General features: G+C 42.6%; 1 protein-coding gene across 1 annotated transcript in view; it reads left to right on the top strand.

Moving 5' to 3' along the window:
- Nucleotides 1–291: 291 nt before the first annotated feature.
- Nucleotides 292–17757, top strand: part of RFX8 (regulatory factor X8) — a 29693-nt gene continuing 12227 nt past the window's right edge. Inside the window, exons 1-10 of the mRNA XM_065658509.1 lie at nucleotides 292–341; nucleotides 4164–4287; nucleotides 6989–7050; nucleotides 8552–8638; nucleotides 12583–12645; nucleotides 14184–14247; nucleotides 15814–15948; nucleotides 16034–16111; nucleotides 16620–16733; nucleotides 17360–17510. Of these exons, the coding sequence (XP_065514581.1) occupies nucleotides 292–341; nucleotides 4164–4287; nucleotides 6989–7050; nucleotides 8552–8638; nucleotides 12583–12645; nucleotides 14184–14247; nucleotides 15814–15948; nucleotides 16034–16111; nucleotides 16620–16733; nucleotides 17360–17510 (928 nt within the window). The remainder of the gene's footprint in view (nucleotides 342–4163; nucleotides 4288–6988; nucleotides 7051–8551; nucleotides 8639–12582; nucleotides 12646–14183; nucleotides 14248–15813; nucleotides 15949–16033; nucleotides 16112–16619; nucleotides 16734–17359; nucleotides 17511–17757) is intronic.

The following is a 17757-nucleotide window of genomic DNA, read 5'->3' as shown; positions in this document are numbered from 1 at the left end:
GTACCCCGGGATTTACATGGAATTCATTTTCTCACCTTTAAAAAAAAAAAAGTCCCGCTCTGGCCCCGGCGGACTCGGTGCCCGCCGCGCCCGCACCGCCGCTGCCGTTTGCGCTCAGCCGTGCGCCCACGCGTGAGCGTGCGCGGGTTCCGCGGGGCGGGCGGACGGGCTGGACGCGCCGCCGCCGCCGCCCCGCGATCGGGAACCGGCGTCGGGGGCCGCGGCGGCCGCGCGAGGCCACCCGCCGCCCCGCCGGCCGGTACCAACGGCCCCGGGACCGCCCGACCCGGGATGGCCGAGGGCAGCCCCACCTCCCTCCTGCACCTCTCCATCATCCGATGGTGCGTGTCGCCCCCTTCCCCGCCGCCGGGGGCCGGAGCGGGGCGGCTTGGGGAGACCCCCGGATGAGGGTGGAGGGAGGGGGGCGCGGGAGGAGGTGGCCGGGGTGGTCGCCATCCCCCCTCCTCGCCGCGGGGCTTGCAGGATCTGCCGGGTGGGCTTATTTCAGGGAGGGCAGGAGTCTTGCTTTTAGCACTTAGGGCAGTTTTGTAAGACAAAAGCCTGGTTTGCTGTAAAGGCCCCATCCTGGAATCATAGAATAATTCGGTTGGAAGTGACCCTCAGGATCATCGAGTCCAACCATAACCGAACTCTGGCACTAAACCATGTCCCTCAGAACCTCGTCTAAATGCCTTTTAAACACCTCCAGGGATGGTGACTCCACCACTTCCCTGGGCAGCCTGTTCCAATGCCTGACAACCCTTTCTGGGAAGAATTTTTTCCTAATACCCGATCTAAACTTCCCCTGGTACAACTTGAGGACATTTACTCTTGTCCTATCACTTGTCACTTGGGAGAAGAGACCAACCCCCTCCATGCTACAACCTCCTTTCAGGTGGTTGCAGACAGCGATCAGGTCTCCCCTCAGCCTCCTTTTCTTCAGGCTAAACAGCCCCAGTTCCCTCAGCCACTCCTTATCAGACTTGTGCTCCAGACCCCTCATCAGCTTCATGAAGGTGCATAAATGATGCCATGAAAGTGGGGAACTTGCCCTGAAAGTCCATCTCCCACCACAAGTCTTAATGACACGGAGGTGGCTTGACATGATGCTGCAATGCGGACGGTGAGGACCATCCCTGGCTGGACCACCCATGGCTGGCGGGGTTTTACAGTGCACCATGATTTGAATTATGGTTGGACTCTATGATCTTGAGGGTCTCTTCTTGATGACCTTGAGGATCTCTTCCAACTGGGATGATTCTGATTCTATGAATGGCTGTGAGGCTGCACGGCTGGTGTGCTGAGTGATTGACATTCTCCGAGGTTATGTTTCTTTGAGGTGAACGTAATGGTTGAACTCCTCAGTGAGATACCTTCTGTGGTGGAGTAAGGTCGTCACCATCATTTTCTTGTGCTTTGAGAAGAGCGTCATCTGCCGTGTGACAACCGAAGAGAAAACAGGGTTACTTTCCTTTTTTCCCCAAGCACAGATGAGTCCAGCTAGTAAAGAGTGTTGAAGCTTTGTGTAACAACACACACAATCGAACTTTTAACTTGACAGCAAGTAATCTTAAATCTTTTTTCCCCTTCTCAGTAATACCTGAGCAGCAGGAGTTAGTCTGTTTTGCTGTCATATAGATACCACTAGTCCCATTTTAAAAGGACTGAAGGAAGAGATTCACCCAAGATCATCCAACAAGTTTGAGACACTACATAAAACTGCATCATAAACAACCCTTGAAAGGATGAACCAATGATTTTTTCATCACAACAACCTTTCAAATCACCTTTTCATGTTCTGAAAATTTTTCAGTATTTAGATTCCTTTTACAGTTGGTGCATTGACAATAGCAAACTAGATTTTGGTCCAGAGATGGTTTACAGCAAACTTTCAAATCTCTATAATGGCCTGGCTGCCAAAAGTTCACATATAACAGGTGGCAAATCCCGAAAACCTGGAGTCCACTTGAGGTCCTGGAACCAATCAGCTAACAATTTCAATGGAAAGTGTGGATAGAAAATAACACAAAATTGAGGAGGTGTGCTTTTTCTTTACCCTCCATCTTCTTCCTTTACCACTCTTTTTAATTTGTTGTCTTTATTAACAGTTTTGTTTTGATGCGTGCCTTCAACACTCAGATTTTGAGAATCTCAGGTCTAATAGGCAAGAAGATGAGTACTGTGCTCTCTGTGGATTTTTTTTTCTTGATAGACAGTATTTTTGTATTATGTGTCAGCACTAAGAAGGTTTTTGACTTATTATTTGCAAAAAGGCTGGCAGTTTAATAGATGATCAATTCACAAAATGAAATTCCCAAATATTTTGTCACTAAATAGTTAAATGCTGAGGCAAAACTATCGGCAGAAACCTGCTACTGAAGCATGAACTAATTTCTGCTGCATTTCCCATTACTCTTGTGGTATTATATTAAGGATGAATTTGGACTTAGGTTTAATCTCCTCCGGGACTGCTAAGTTACAAAGGGTTTTGTGATGGTTGCTCTAGAAGAAACAAGCATTTCTGCCTGCTGGGAGGCATAAGATCAGTCAAGACTCTTATCTAGAATAAATTTCATTTATCTTTCAGACCCATGATAGGAAATACCCCATTAGCACGGCAGATCCCCGATCTTCGGTGCAGGTTCCTGCTCATGCTTTGCCGTGAAGCCTTGGCTGTGGGGTGGTGGGGCTGGAGGTGGTGAGGAGCTGGTGAGGAGCCCAGCACAGCTCAGACCCTGTACTTGGCAGCACCAGCCTCTTGGGTTGGTGGGTGAGAAGATGGGTAAAAGTGAGGCATTTGGGGGCATTCTACTAGGGAGAGGGAAACCTGGGGGAGATAGTCAGTCCTCTTTCCTGGAGAAAGGGCATGAATAAAAGGTGAGGTAGATATCATCAGACAGCACAGCAATCGTGGTCTTGCCTAGTCTGTTCTAGCAAGCGAGTTTGCCGAAGACCTTATCCACTATCTACTGCCAATACAGCTAATACAGAAAGATAAACAATGGGTCACTTGAAATTACTAATAAAACAGAGGATGCTGATTTAGAATTTGACAGGCTTATCTCACCTGATGATTATGAAAAGTCTGCTTTCCCAACCAACTCGATTATCAGAAAAGACAGAGTGAGTAACTGGCACTGTGCTGCACTAGCATTCAGCTGATAAACTAATTAAATATGCATAAATCATTTGATATAACGGAAGCAGAGTCACAGTAGGAAAACACTGTCATACGATCAGTGTGTCATTCTTTGAAAATTAATGTCTATGGTTCTCTGCTCCAGCTTTGCTCCTGTATTTGTACTGCAGGTGGCTATTATCTTCTGACATTAAAACTGTTGGCACTATCTCATAACTAAAAGGGTTTTTTCTGGTGAAGGTAATTCTTTAGGCTAATGAGCAACTAAGTTTATGCCTTCCTCACCTTATTCACACAAGCAGTTGCATTTACTTGACTATGACCATTCTGATAAGTAGGATGCATAAGGGATTTGGCCAAAGGATGAGTATTTAAAGACCTAAACCAGTTTTAGTCCCAGCAGTTCTATTAAATAGGAACTGTAAATTAAAATTATCTTCTCTTATTAAACTTGAGCTAAAACCAGTGAGGTTGTATCAGAACAGAATTTGGTCCTTCGTAGTTCATTCACTGTCCATCCCAAAACACCATATTGCACATTTCAGATGGAAAAATGCTCGTATTATTATCTTTGGTATAGTGGAGACCTTTCTAATTAGACGATCAAAGTTACATCCTTTGATGTAACAACAGTTACCATGTGAGAGATACTAATACTTTCCGTATTGATGTTGATGTTATAATGATATTAGTAAGTTGTATTTTTTTATTAAAAATGATGATTATTATTTATTATTTATTAGCAGAGTCTCACATGACCTCTCTTACACTTTGGAAACAAGTAAAGTAGAACTTTAAAAGTTAAAAACCAAACATATAATATATATATATATGAAAATGTATATGTTTTTCCCCAGAATACGGATTAACGTGAGAGTACTAGCTCTCTTTGATTCTACACTTCTATAAAACCAGAGTAATTAATTACAGAGTTTACTGTAAACCTGATGAGCTATTAAAATCACAAGCTAACAATTCTTTCGTCTAATTCTGACATAAACCAATTGATGTTTTTGTTTTAAAGGATAGCTGATAATTTCTATCTGTGTGAAGGATGCACTGTACCCCGTTGGCTACTATATGAATTGTATATGGAAAGCTGCTGTCCAGACTCCAAGTATCAAGTAAATTCAGCCACCTTTGGAAAGGTACAGAGTAGATAGGATATGTAAGATAAGAAGCAGAGATACCTAAACAGAAAATCTGATGATCAAATATGCACGCTGTATATCAAAAGATACTAAATAACAGAGAAGAATGAATATGTAATGTATCATGTTTGTGCCTTTTCTACCATATTTCTGGTAAGCCCTCACATAGACACAGTTGTACTAGAGAAAAGAGTATTGTCTGGGACGGAGTATATTTTCTTCAGGCAAGTGTTGTATGTTACACTAGCAAAGATTTCTTTGCCAATATATTTTAGAAAGCTTAACCAGGATAGACAGTGCAAGGTGGAACTTGTCCTAAGGAGCTGATTCTTCTCTCCTTAAAAGACTCCTTTGGTTGTTATATAATTTTATACTTTCTTTTTAAGTACACTTCGGGAGATTTTCCTCTAAACACACCCTTAAAAAGTTGTTATAGAATCATCCAAACAAACGCAGAGGTAAAACCCAATCTCCTTTAAACAGTTCCACTCTTCTCATACACAGAGATTGATACAACCTACGGAGCAATAACCTCTTAGAAATCCCAACTACAACGAACACTCATAGCTGTTCAACTTTATTTAGCAAATTAAGGAAGCTGGAATGCCTTGTGATTATTTGTTGCTCAAAACTTTTTGTTCAGAATTTCCTATTTTTACTGCTAATATTTTTCTATTATCGCCCATGCTAAGAGCTACTAAACATTGTGTTAACACTAACCCAAAATAATTTAAGTAAAAGTTGTACCTGAAATCAATTTCATTTGTGTGGATGACCTTGTTTTAGGAATCATTTATCTCAGTCCAGTTGAATCTATTTTTTTTCTTACTGGGTAACTTGAATCATTCTTACCTAAAATTAAGATATGAGTGAGTGATCCAGTGTGATTTGTTACTCTGTCTTAAATGGTAATCCCCCATCAACCAAGCCCATGGGTAGAATTTGCCTGGCTCAGTGTAGATGTCTGCCATGAAGCTGGTCACCTTAAAATCTCTTGGTAGCCAATGGAGACAAATAAGTAGTTACATATGATTCTTCTCACCCAAAATGAGTCATGTCAGGCATCTCAGATGAATTGTGCCTCAGAATTGCCTGTTTTTCTCCATTGACTACAGAGTCTACAGTGACTAGCTTAGACATCTCTATCCTGTAGCCACGTAGGTAAGATTAATCCCACCCTGTCTGTACACTTTGAGGTGCTCCAGCATGACTGAGTTACCATCCGTAAGATAAGCCTGCTTGTGATTAATGCATTTTAGCTTTAAGTTGGGACAGGCATGGATGAAGCATGAGTTTGGTCATGCAGAAGAGCTTAGCTGGTGAGCCATAGCTGCTATAGGTTGGTGCTTGCAACTGTTTGCTCACAGCCTTTACTGACCCAGGACATTGCACTGCAAGTCAACACGTCCCAAGTGAGCAAGCTGGGGTGCAGCTCCCCAGTGGCCTGAAACGTTTCTTCTGCAGCAGGAGGAGGGACCAAGCAGCAAGAGGTTGAAGGGGACGGGAACTGCAGCAACCCTGGCTTAAACTTAAGATACACATGTAATTGGTTACCACAACCTAGCTAATGGTCTGAGCTACTAATAATTCATCAAGCTGTAGTAACCTGACTGCATTACATGGACCGTAAGGACTTCTGCAGTCAAGTCCCCTGTGAATCAAACTGTGGTGACACTACTAATCTCATCTGCCCTGAACACACTACTGTCGCTGCAGAAGAGGCAGTGGGAATAAGCATGTGTCTCACGTCACAGAAGCCCCAGTTTCATAGCCCATCCTCTTGGGAAAATGGGATTATGCTAAAATACCAGCTTGAGAACAGGAACAGCTGAGGTGGGTGCATGCAGAGCATGCAAAGAACAGGACCACTCCAACACTGTTAAAATTGAAGGTGCACGTTAGTGTGAGCTGGGGAAATTTGTCCTTTGGACCAGCAAATGCACTTTGCACAGAATTCAAACTTTGCGATGCCAAGTAAAGGCTCCCCTCACTAACTTTGAGTACTCAATCCTCTTTTCCTGCTATACAGGGAATTTTAGCTCCAGCTGTTCTGGGTTAGTCTCTGCCTTCACAAGACAGCTCATGCAGAACAATTGTAGTGAAGTGGATTATTACCCTGACAGTATCTTATTACTCTGTAGGGCCTAACCTTGACAGATGCTGTGTGACCTCTGTTCATATTTACCACCATGGTGGTCAAAAGGTTGCTTTGCAGCTTGATGATTCAGTTCCTTTTAAAACAGATAAGTCAGGCCTTATCCTGCGAGTACTCCTTGCAAGAGTGAGTGGGTAGGCTAAGTGTCTTGTGTAAGTCCAACTCGAATCAGTAAGGCTTGCAGGACTGACAGAGTACTGGAGAATCATGGCATCTCCAAGTTCCCCCAGGTGATATATCTCACCTGGCTGTGGGTGGTCTCCCAGTGTGTGCACTGACTGTGTTCCAGGGCAAGGTAAAGCAGACTAATCTAAAGAAATTCCTACCTGAGGGAGAAAATCCCTTAAATTACTTAGATTTCGATCCACAAAAGCCTGATTGAGTTCAGTTCAGCAGTTACCATTTGAGAGGTATGTAAGAACAGGTATTAGCCTGCAAATAATGGAAAGCAAAAGAAGTGATTAAGGAGAAAAAGTGTAGCAGATACGTTTTTGCATTTTAGAATGAATTCGCCAAGTATCTGATTTCTTTTTTCCCCCCCAGCTCATTCGGTTGGTTTTCCCAGGTCTGGGGACAAGAAGGCTGGGCACAAGAGGGAGTACCAGGTATTTAGTTTGCCTCCTTTGTTCAAAAATGTTTTTCATAACTGTTCTAATAAAATTTAAAAATGGCTGAATTTTCAGCTCCACCACTGTAATACAGCAGCCGAATTGTTGGTTGCAAGTCTGTAATACACTGCAAGACCCAGAGTGACTTGCGATGTCACCCAGTACATTCAAATAAAGTTAATTCCACGAAAATCACTACCTGAGAGCTGCTTTGGTAGGGCATGAATTCCAGATCAGACTGGTTTTAAAAAAGTCAGTGCTCCAATTTGTACTGGCTATTACAGCCTGCATTGCATGAGGCACCTGCCAGACATCACAACCTTATTCAGAGCTCTTGAGACACGGGGTCAGGAAAGCCTGTCTCCGGGATGCACGGGGGTGGCAGCCGTGACTAATGTTTGCATTGTGCTTTTCATTCTTGCACATATCTGTGGAGTGACCCAGCATGTACTGGTGGTCAAGGGAAACGTTGTAAACAGTTTAAAACCATTTAAATCAGACCACCTCAGATCCTCCTCCTACACTCCTTTCTTTTCACTTCCCTCTCTTCTGGAGCACAGAGAGTTTGATACTCTTTCATTGATTCAATATCTGAACTTACAATCGCACTCCGAACATCCAGACTGGAAAAAGGGCTGTTTTAAGGGCACTGAGATAGAGTAATTTTAAAAGCATTTTGAGTAGCTGTCAAGTACTGGCTTTGAGACTGACATGCCCTTACTTGATCTGCGAATTTTCTCCGCTAGTCTGGACTTGCTATCAGCTTGATCCAGCAAAATCCTTTATTTTGGGAGTGCCTCACCGCAGACACTCCCAGGCTTCTCCTCAGAGCTGGCAGGTTTCGGAACAGTGTGTGATAGCCCCCAGCCTCCGTGCTCTCTCTTCCCACCAGCAGAAGGTTACACTCTGTGGGTTGCTGGTGGCCCCAAACCCTTGCTCCCCTGGCTTCCCAGTGACCCAGCCTGGCCAGAGCCAACTGGTAGCACCTGGGAAGCAAGGATGGTGACCCTGTTACTCATCAAGGTTGGGATAAACTTTAGAGAAGGTCTGGAGAGTTTCTTGGGTTTTAGTTTGCCATGACCGCTGATGTGCCACTCAGTCCCTAAGCTGCTGCGAATGGCTGTGGAACACCTGCACCAGATCCTTCAACTGCCATGGGGACATGGGGCCCTCTGTCAGCTGGGACCCTGGTCCCTGACTTCGCTGAGCGTTCCGTACAAATCTGTTGCAACTCATGCACCAGCTTATGTTTGCTCATTTAGAAGAAGGTAGCATTCCAGGCCAGAAACTCTTAAAAAGAGTTTTCAAAGAGTTTGCACAATTCTCTTCTGTATGTGACAAAAAGTTTTCAACAGAATTTTAAAAAACAAATGTACCTTATTTTACTCGATCTTTTCTTGTTTAAATGGGATGATTATCTGCTTTCATAGGAGGAGTATGACTTATTTAATGGCTTGTTGAAAATCATATGCTCGTCAGTTCATATATTTTTTCCTAGGTATCATTATGATGGAATAGCTATCAAGAAGAACTCTTCCTTTTATGCACGTTATTGCTCTCTTCTGTCTGAAAAAAATTATCACAGGTTGGTTTTTTAAAATGTTTTAACCATAAAATGTCACATGACAGTCTATATATTGTCTGTATATAGAAGTCTGTAAATCATCTGTTGGACATTGACAACAGTATTGTATCTTTCTTCTTATTATACACACTATAAAAGTACTATACCCTTAAATTCTGCGCCCTAACAGAGAAACTCCATTTTGAAAACATGCCCTGCCTAATCAAACTTCCTTGAATTGGATGTTTTAGCTACATAGATCCTAAAAGCAAGAACTTGTGCCAAACCTAAAACAGGAGCTTAATATATTGAGACTCTAAATAGGAGTTCACATAAATATATTGGCATTGTAGCACCTTCTGTATTAAACAGTAAGATGAAGAGACATGCATTAAATGCACTGTTGTGAAGAGTCCTACACATAATTGTGTTATCTGGGGTTTTTTACTACTTGAAACAATGAGGTATGTTACTTTGAAAATACTTCCTTCACTTTGTTTTAAAATTTCAGATTTTAAAATCACCTCTTGTAAGGAAAAAACAATGAGAAATGTATGAGTATGAACTGATTGCAAAAATTAAAAGTCTGAAAATAATTGATAAACGTAAGATACTTTGTCAGACTGAACTGTATACAAGAGCACGATCCAGTTGCAGGCAGATGAGGAAGAGTTCTCACGGATAAGCTCATGGTTGAGATAAACAAACCACAGACTTCCATTTCTCCCCAGAAAAAAAGGAAGACAAATGCTGCCGCCCCTTAGAAGTTTTACACTTCTTTTTAACGCACAGAAGAAAAATAGGTGCAGCCTATGCCTTGGACTTTGGAGAGCAGGCTCATATCCTCACTCTCTTACAGACTTGTACATTAATGTCTATACAGATAAATTCTGTGCTTTGGTTTCCATTCTTTAAAATAGAGCTATAGCATTTTTCTATAGCATGAATGTTAGAGGGATACTGTCAGCCTGTTAAGCGCCCAGATACTTTGATGATGATGAAAGTTGTTTCAGTGTCTGTGATATTTTACGTGATAGTTACTTAACTGAATGCACACTCCATGAGAGAATGGAAAAATTATACCCATAGGTTTATCGTCCTTCTCCATGGGTTTTGCAGCAGAGTAACGTTGCAGAAGTCCATAGAGTGACAGCTGTAAAGAATGGGACAGGGCAGAGGATCAGGTTCAGCAGACAATCGAGTGGCAATCAGTTGTTGTGAGACCAAACAAATTATTCATAGGCAACTCGAGGCTCATTTTCCATGAGACCCTTACTGAAGCGATATCCCTTGCTACCTGTGTACCCAGTATAACCAGAAGAGGCCTAAGAGTTGACATCCGTAATGAGGAAAAGTCTTGGCCACTGTTCGAGGAACATTGCAGGTCTGTGGCTGCCTCTCTGGTGGTATTTCTTCTTCAGGGAAAGAAAGGTGTTTCCCTGCAGCATCACCTGAATACAGCAACCTTGCTGGGCATAGTAGGAGAGCTGCTGCTTCTGGTGGTAGAAGAGAGAGAGAACAGAACAATTTTGCTTGTTGTTCCTTTTCCTCCCAGCAGCGAAACATACTGAAAAATGACAAAGAGTAGAAGGAACCAAAGAAGCGATGTTGGTTAAGTCCAGGCCAGGTGCAAAAACAAAGCCTTTAGCCACTGCTGGGAGCCAGAAGCCCCATGTGTGCCGGCAGAGCTTGTGTCCTTGGCCTCCTCACAGAAACGAGGCACATTCCCTGCCAGGCTGGGGACCCACTATAGCCCCTGCTTAACCTTAGGGGAGCTGCTGCACTGGCTGCAGGCCTCCCTCTCCTTCTCCACCAGCTGCCAGAGGCACCTGCCCAGGCACCTGCTCGTTATAAGCTGTATTTCACTTGGTCAAAACAATGAAAAGGTTGCTGGCATAACCAATCATCTAGTGATTTTGATAAAGCTTCTTGAGACAACTTTTCAGGTTAAAAAAAAAAAAATAAAATATAAAGATCATATTCAGACAAAGATAATCTTTCTAGTTGCAATAGTGAAGTCTCTTAACTACGAAATTATCTTGTCTGACACTTCCTTCCTCCTCACAGTTATAAGGAGTTGCCTAAGCTGATGTGCGGAGACAGACAGCTGAAATTCAAACAGCTTCCACTCTAAATGCAGCCACGCGCCCCTGTCCTGAGCCAAGGTGCACACCTGCAACACCTGGGTGGCCGGATGTTGCAATTACTCCTTAGTGTCTGATAAAAGACAGTAGGAAAAAAGGAACAGAGAGAAAGTAGCAAAAAAAGCACAAAACACAGCCAGAGGTGCATGAGTAGTGCAGCTTTGAAAAAAATGATTAGGCCACATAGAAAATAAGCAGCAGCTTCAACCAAATAAGTGAGTTTGTTTCCATCTGTATTTAGAGTTTTCTACATTCATTGCAAGTAAGTAGGAACACATCAAGGAAATACCTCATCTTTACTCTTCTTTCAATTCAGGGTTCAGTACTTTTTGAAATCAGAATTATTTCTCATGATACAATGGAGCTGATAAAACTAGCAGTAGCAAATTCTAGATTTTTTTTTAATAAGAAAATTGAAATTTAGAAAACGAATAATGAAAACTTGAAGACTTCTCTATGTGCAAGAACAACTTTTGTTCTCACAGAGGTAATCTTATCATTGCAACAAGGGTATTTGACCCATAATATCTCAATATTTGAGAGTTTGTTGATGTGGAAATTTCCACATTATAGTGAAGAAGATTTTTCATATACCATTGCAGTGCAGTCCAAATGCTGGTCTGTGAACCAGACCCAGCTAATGGGATGTATTTCGCTGGCTTGTTGCCATTTCTCTCTAGCAGAGGCAGGGAATGTCTGTTTGAGTAGTGAACATGTTCTAAATAACTATTGCTCCCTCCAATGCCTGAATAGAGATCAACATGCAGATGCTTTTTTTTGGGTGCATCTACCTGAGGGGAAGGTAGAGCTGGGAGCCCAGTTGAGAGACCGAGGCATCCACCAAACCTGCGGTCTGGTGAAGAAAGGGAGAGTTTCAAAACTATGATCCACTGTCTCTAATTACTGAAAAGAATATTTATTGACCACATTGAGATAGTTGGCAATTGACATGGTGCTGGTAGCAAGGAACCGGGCTCATTAAAAGTCTGGCAGGTTGGGAGCTTTGCTTGTCAGTGTAATAGAAATGGCAATAAGATTATAATGGTTTGCCTTTGACTACAAAGAAGGCAATTGCCTTTCGGTAGTCAGTGAGGCCTCGGATGTCTCGAGTGCCTGAGTTGGGGTGATGAGATTGGTCTTATACAGCACCTGCCAGTTCATTTAGAAATTGTGAATTTTTTAAGATATGTGTACTGCAACTCTGATGATGATGATGTGGAAGTAGCACAAATACACACAGCTGTACCCACTGAGGCCTCTAAATGTATTATGGAGATTTAAGGAAATCTGGTGTTTTACTGATTTGTGTTACAAAAGGGTGCCGTCTAGGAATGGGAGCTTTGAGGATGAGCTCTCCCTAAAATGGTACCTGCTTTGGCAGATCAAGGAGGCTAGGCCTATGGCAGTGTTAAAAAATGCCAGTGAATTTTGGCTTCATAAGAGTTAATCTATTGTTCTAATAATGGGGAAGGTTTGGGCTTCTGACTTTCTAGCAAAGCAAACCTATGATTTTTTAATTAAAAAAAATCTGATATGATTCTAGCATATTATCTTTTCTAATCTCAGTGTAATCTGACAGTCAACAGCGTGTACATTCACCACCCTCCCTCCTTTCTTTTTTCCTTTGTCCTTCACATTCACCTCCTTTGTTAGCCTTTTTGTCATCCTCACCATTGTATTTCCCATTTTAGCTCTAGTTCCCACCTCACAGCACCATCCAAACTCTGCAAGAGATACTGTGAAACGCCTTGTGATTTTGCTGTCACCCGTTTTCCCCTTCTCCCACCCACCTCCTCTTTTGTGTGTCCTGTCTTTACCCAGGCACCGCTCTCCAGGGGAAGGGAGCAGCTCTGCCTGGCAGCCGAGCACCTCTGCAGGCACCGGGTGAGTCTGAACCCCCTTTGCAAACAGCGGGAGGACATAGATGTTAAATTTCCATAGGTATTTGCATTTAATCCTCACCAAGCTCCTGGCTGGCTGCTGGGGTGCGGGAGGACCCACGCAGCACCCCTTCTCACGTCGGGGGGAGCGGGGAGCCAGCCGGCTGTGGGAGCCAGCCCACTGGAGGAGAGTGATGCTGATCTGTGTTACCATAGCAGCAGCAGCAGAAGATACAGCTGGCCGCCTTCTCAGGAAGAGCAGGAGCTGGAAAATATTCATTAATTTTGTTTCACAGGCTTTAGAAATCTGCAGGAAGGACCCATTTGAAAGAAGCGTTATGAAGCATGTCTGCTTACGCTTTCTCCCCTTTGTCCAGCCACCATCTCTAAAATGCCTGGGAGAAAGTCGATAGCGTTACCAAACACACCCCACATGAACATTGTGCTCTGCCTTGGGCAGCCCGTTTGGTTGTTTCACTGGAGCACTGCCTTCATGGCAGAGAGTAGAGGCAGAGGGAAGGGTAGTTTTTCAGGTGGCATGGGTCAGTCCTGTGGACAGCAGGGAAGCGTGAGGAAGCATTTCCAGTGGCTTGAATTTCCAAGCAGATAAGCTGTTACGTTTTGTCCTCTGTCCCTTCAGGACGTGCGGTGGTACCCTGGTTCATAACACATCCCAGCAGTGAAACTCAGCAGCCAGGGTCTGATTAGATAGCCTGAGTGTTGGCAGTCACCAGTGGAAGCATATTTTCTACAAAGCCCTTGCCTGTCACCCTTCAAAAACAGCCGAGTCCAAAAGGACCCTGGAGTTTGAAATGCCTTCACAGACAGTGAGCAGGTGTCAGTAGCAGATGGGGGCTTGACTGGAGGAATCCAACAACTCTCACAGCACGTCCCTTTCCCAGCAACGTTGCCTCTCCCTCCTGTAGTATAAGCCTCAGCGAAACAGGCAGGGAGAGAGGCAGGAGATGAGAAAGCAAGAAGGCAGCCTCCTGTGCCCACATCCTGGGCTTTTCAGCCAAAAGCCGGTGGTCAAGCCTTTGCAGGTCCGGGTGAATTCTGAACATGTGCAACATCGCAGCAGACTTGCAAAGTAAATGGAGGACAATTGGAAAAAAAAAAACACACAACATCTAAAGTGATGCAGGATACAGAACACGGAATTGCTGTGAAATTAAAGCACAAGGATGATAGTGCTTTCACTATTTGCATGTTTATAATAGTTATCATCATTGCAAATGAACTGCAACTACAAATACAAACCCATGATTTTGATGCAAAAAGTTGGAAGACATTGCACTGTTAAATGGCTAATACCTTGCTGTCTTTATAATGAATGGCTCAGTTTTACCTTAAAATGAAGTCGTAATACTCATTAGAAAATCATTGGGCTACTGAATGACAGGAAAGACAGGGGGTTCATTTCTCAAACACGATGCTCCAGCCTGGTGCACTCCATTCAGTTTGAGCTCATTTTCTTACTAAATACAAGATAAACTGGTGGGCTTTTTAAAGGTTTTTTTTCTATTGTATATTTTACCACAGTGGAAACGCCTGCAGTTCTGAAGATGCAGCTGGTTACAAGAGCAAAAGCCAAAAAAAAAGAACAGTGAGTTTTGGATACATTAGACTTATAACAAAATGTCTATCTGTGTGTCTAATTAGAACTGCTGTATAGTATGTTCTGGTGAAATACAGTCATCTTCTTCAAAATAGTCTTTGTGCAACCTCACTAAATGCTTACTTCTCCCACTCTTGTTTCACCTGGTATCTAAATATTTTTGTTGTCTTACTGTCGGCTCAAATAATTTCATCTGTGCTGTGGGTGGAAATTGTGACATACAATACAGTTTTTGAGTATTAAGGGAGCTAGTGGGGCACAACCTTCCGGGCCTGAGGCCCAGAGTGACAGACCCTCATGCTGATGAGCCAGTATATTTTCAATGTGCTCAGAGTTTATTGGCATGAAAAATATTTAAAGATAATACTAGGAAATGATTAAGAAAACAAGAGCGCAACCCCTGCCAGCAGGCTAGCAGGACTATGAGTACTGTACTCGGCACTGGTGAGGCTGCACCTCGAACTCTGTGTTCAGTTTTGGGCCCCTCGCAACAGGAAAGTCATTGAGGTGCTGGAGCGAGTTCACAGAAGGGCAATGAAGCTGGTGAGGGGTCTGGAGCACAAGTCTGATGAGGAGCGGCTGAGGGAACTGGGGCTGTTGAGCCTGGAGAAAAGGAGGCTGAGGGGAGACCTGATCGCTGTCTGCAACCACCTGAAAGGAGGTTGTAGCATGGAGGGGGTTGGTCTGTTCTCCCAAGTGACAAGTGACAGGATGAGAGGAAATGGCCTCAAGTTGTGCGAGGGGAGGTTTGGATTGGATATTAGGAAAATTTTTTCATGGAAAGGGTTGTCAGGCATTGGAACAGGCTGCCCAGGGAAGTGGTTGAGTCACCATCCCTGGAGGTGTTTAAAAGATGCGTAGATGAGGCTTTTAGAGACATGGTTTAGTGGCAGTGTTAGGTTAATGGTTGGACTCGATGACCTTGAGGCTGCCTTCCAACCAGGGTGATTTAATGATTCTGTGCTTGCCGAAAAGAGCAGATTCGAGGCTGACCTGTGGCAGTTCTTCCATAAGCATGCTGCCATGGGATGGCTTGACAGGGGGGTTGTTGGGAGCCAGCCAGCAGAGCATGAGCAACAAACTTATGTGGGCCAAAGTGAGGAAAAAAGGAGGGACTGGATGTCTGTCTTATTTTTACAGAGCACTGGGGTGCAGTAATGGGTGCTCTGAAGTGAATGTAATGACAGCTGATGAGAAATGTGCTGTCGCCTCAACAGCAGAACCAACTATCTGCAGCCTTATTTAGAAGGTTACAACTGTGACATGAGTGCTATAGAAAATATAAGTGGGAGATATGTATAGCATTAAATATTCACTGGCTTTAAAAACAAATTGATGTACTGTTTGGGATTTAAACATTTAGTCAGCCATGTTTGTTTCTTTCATCCACCTCTACTTTCTAAACAAAAGCACAAGCATTCCTCTGAAGAAATACATTATATTAAAAATCGTGTTATACAATTTCAAGGAAGTGCTTAATACCTTTAATAGAACTGACAAGATAATTGTGATTTTTTTTTTATTATTGTTCAAAATAAATTCTGATGCATTGAGAGCAAGAATTTGCAGTGTTCTCCATCTGTCATTTATCTGAAGACCGAACAAGAGAGATATCAGTACCCTTGGCCTGAATTCAACAGAATCTATCTTTGGGAGCAAGAGCTAGGGAAGAAATACCCATACGAAATGGTATGTTCAAGTATTTGGTTATCACACAAGTTAGCTCTTTGCCTCTGTGATCTTTTTGTACCCACTTTTTGGTCACTTTCTCCAGGTTGTCCTGCTTGTCAATGAGTACCACAGCTATTGTCAAGATCTTCTACATATGGTGAGAAAGGAAGAGCTTGACAAGGTATGCCTTTGCCTTAATAACACTCATTCTGACGACAGCAAACAACTCTTAGGATAAAATAATTTCTGTGCAGCTTATTGATGGTTTGATCTAAGGTAGATGATCATTTGTAGACAAAAGGAGCGTTCAGTCAAATTATTTGGGAGTTCTTAACTAACACAACATGCTCCAAGAATCTGAGTTTGTAGGCATATCCTGAGCACTCCTGGCACATCAACAGGCCTGAGCCCAGCACAAAACACAAGGCCATAGACACATATATTTCATTATATCCACATATCCATGGCACAATTCTTTGTTTCTCTCCTCTTTCTTATGCCGCCTTGTGAGGTTCAGCTTGTTGGCCCAGGATGCCTCCACTTTCGCTGGCGCTCAGCCAAGATGGGGCCAATAAGAGAGCCCAGCTCCACGGTTATTCTTTTGCTTATGTGTGCTGTTTTATTGAATCACACTTCCTATTTCACAAGGGCAAAATCAGTGAAAATTCATAAATGACTTTGTGCAACAGGTGGAAGATTGTATCATGTCATTCTGGAGGTCTCTGCAGCCTGAAAATATAGCATTTATGTCCTTGCCAGATGTATGCCAGCTGTTCAAAAGCTATGACAGGCAGCTATTCAAGGTACCATAGACACACTTGTTTGTTGTGATTATGTTATTACGTGTTTGTATCTTTTTGGTAGTTCTACCTGAGGAGAAGGGCCAGCTGTTTCTTGCGTGCTGTACAACAGGATTTTAGTTTGTACCTCAAGTCTATTCTTTGGCTTCTTCAGGATTTTTTAAGGAGTCAGTAGAATTTAAGATAACTTCAATTTTTTCTGCTGTGTATTCCTTCGAAAGTCCCTAATATAAATGGAGTATGCTGTTATAAATGTCGTCTGTAGTTCTGGCATGAGGTTATACGGCTGAAATTTCAACTAAGAACTGTTTTCCAAATTAGGAGAGTTATTTTTCCTTTGAGGACACTGCTGCATTTCTTGGTGACATTCCACATAGAAATATGCAGTTTTCTGATAAAAATAATTTGCTTCTCATTTACGGCAGGTCATTAAGTAGTGTCTAATAATTAATTCAGGACACGATATTTATTTTTAAGATCTTTTTCCTTACGCTAATAATGTAGCTTAGCTGTTGCTTAATTGGAAGAAAAAAATGAGTTTCTTTACATTTACATTTAAAGTATAAATACGATTTTGTTTCATGCTGCTGTAAATACCTGTAGTACACCAACCATGAATTGTATTCTAGGAAATGGAGAACATCTTACTTCACGATTTCCTGGAGGAGGTGCCTGTACAACGCATTAAGTCAATGAGATTGTTCAGTAAAAATATTGAAGTTTGGCTGCTTAATGCTTTGAAAGAGTTTCCATTACCGCTCCAAACATCTAAATCTAAAGGTATGTTTGAGTAATAGAGAGATTTTGCTTAAAATACCTTTGCTTAAATAGCAAAGAAGATTGTGTTACAAGACTCTTACAGAAATAATTTTAAAAGTTTTTTAACTGATGCAACTTTGATAGTAGTGAGGACTAGAGTTAGTTGGGATACAGTTAAAAATAGTCTCAGATAATGTGTGAGAACAAATTTAAGCCAAAATTATTCAAAATTCATGGTAAATTAAAGTGTATTTGAATCTTTTTAAAG

The sequence above is a fragment of the Caloenas nicobarica genome, chromosome 1 (genome assembly GCF_036013445.1).
Source record: "Caloenas nicobarica isolate bCalNic1 chromosome 1, bCalNic1.hap1, whole genome shotgun sequence".
NCBI classification, from domain to species: domain Eukaryota; kingdom Metazoa; phylum Chordata; class Aves; order Columbiformes; family Columbidae; genus Caloenas; species Caloenas nicobarica.
This window is presented reverse-complemented; position numbering and strand designations above follow the sequence as displayed.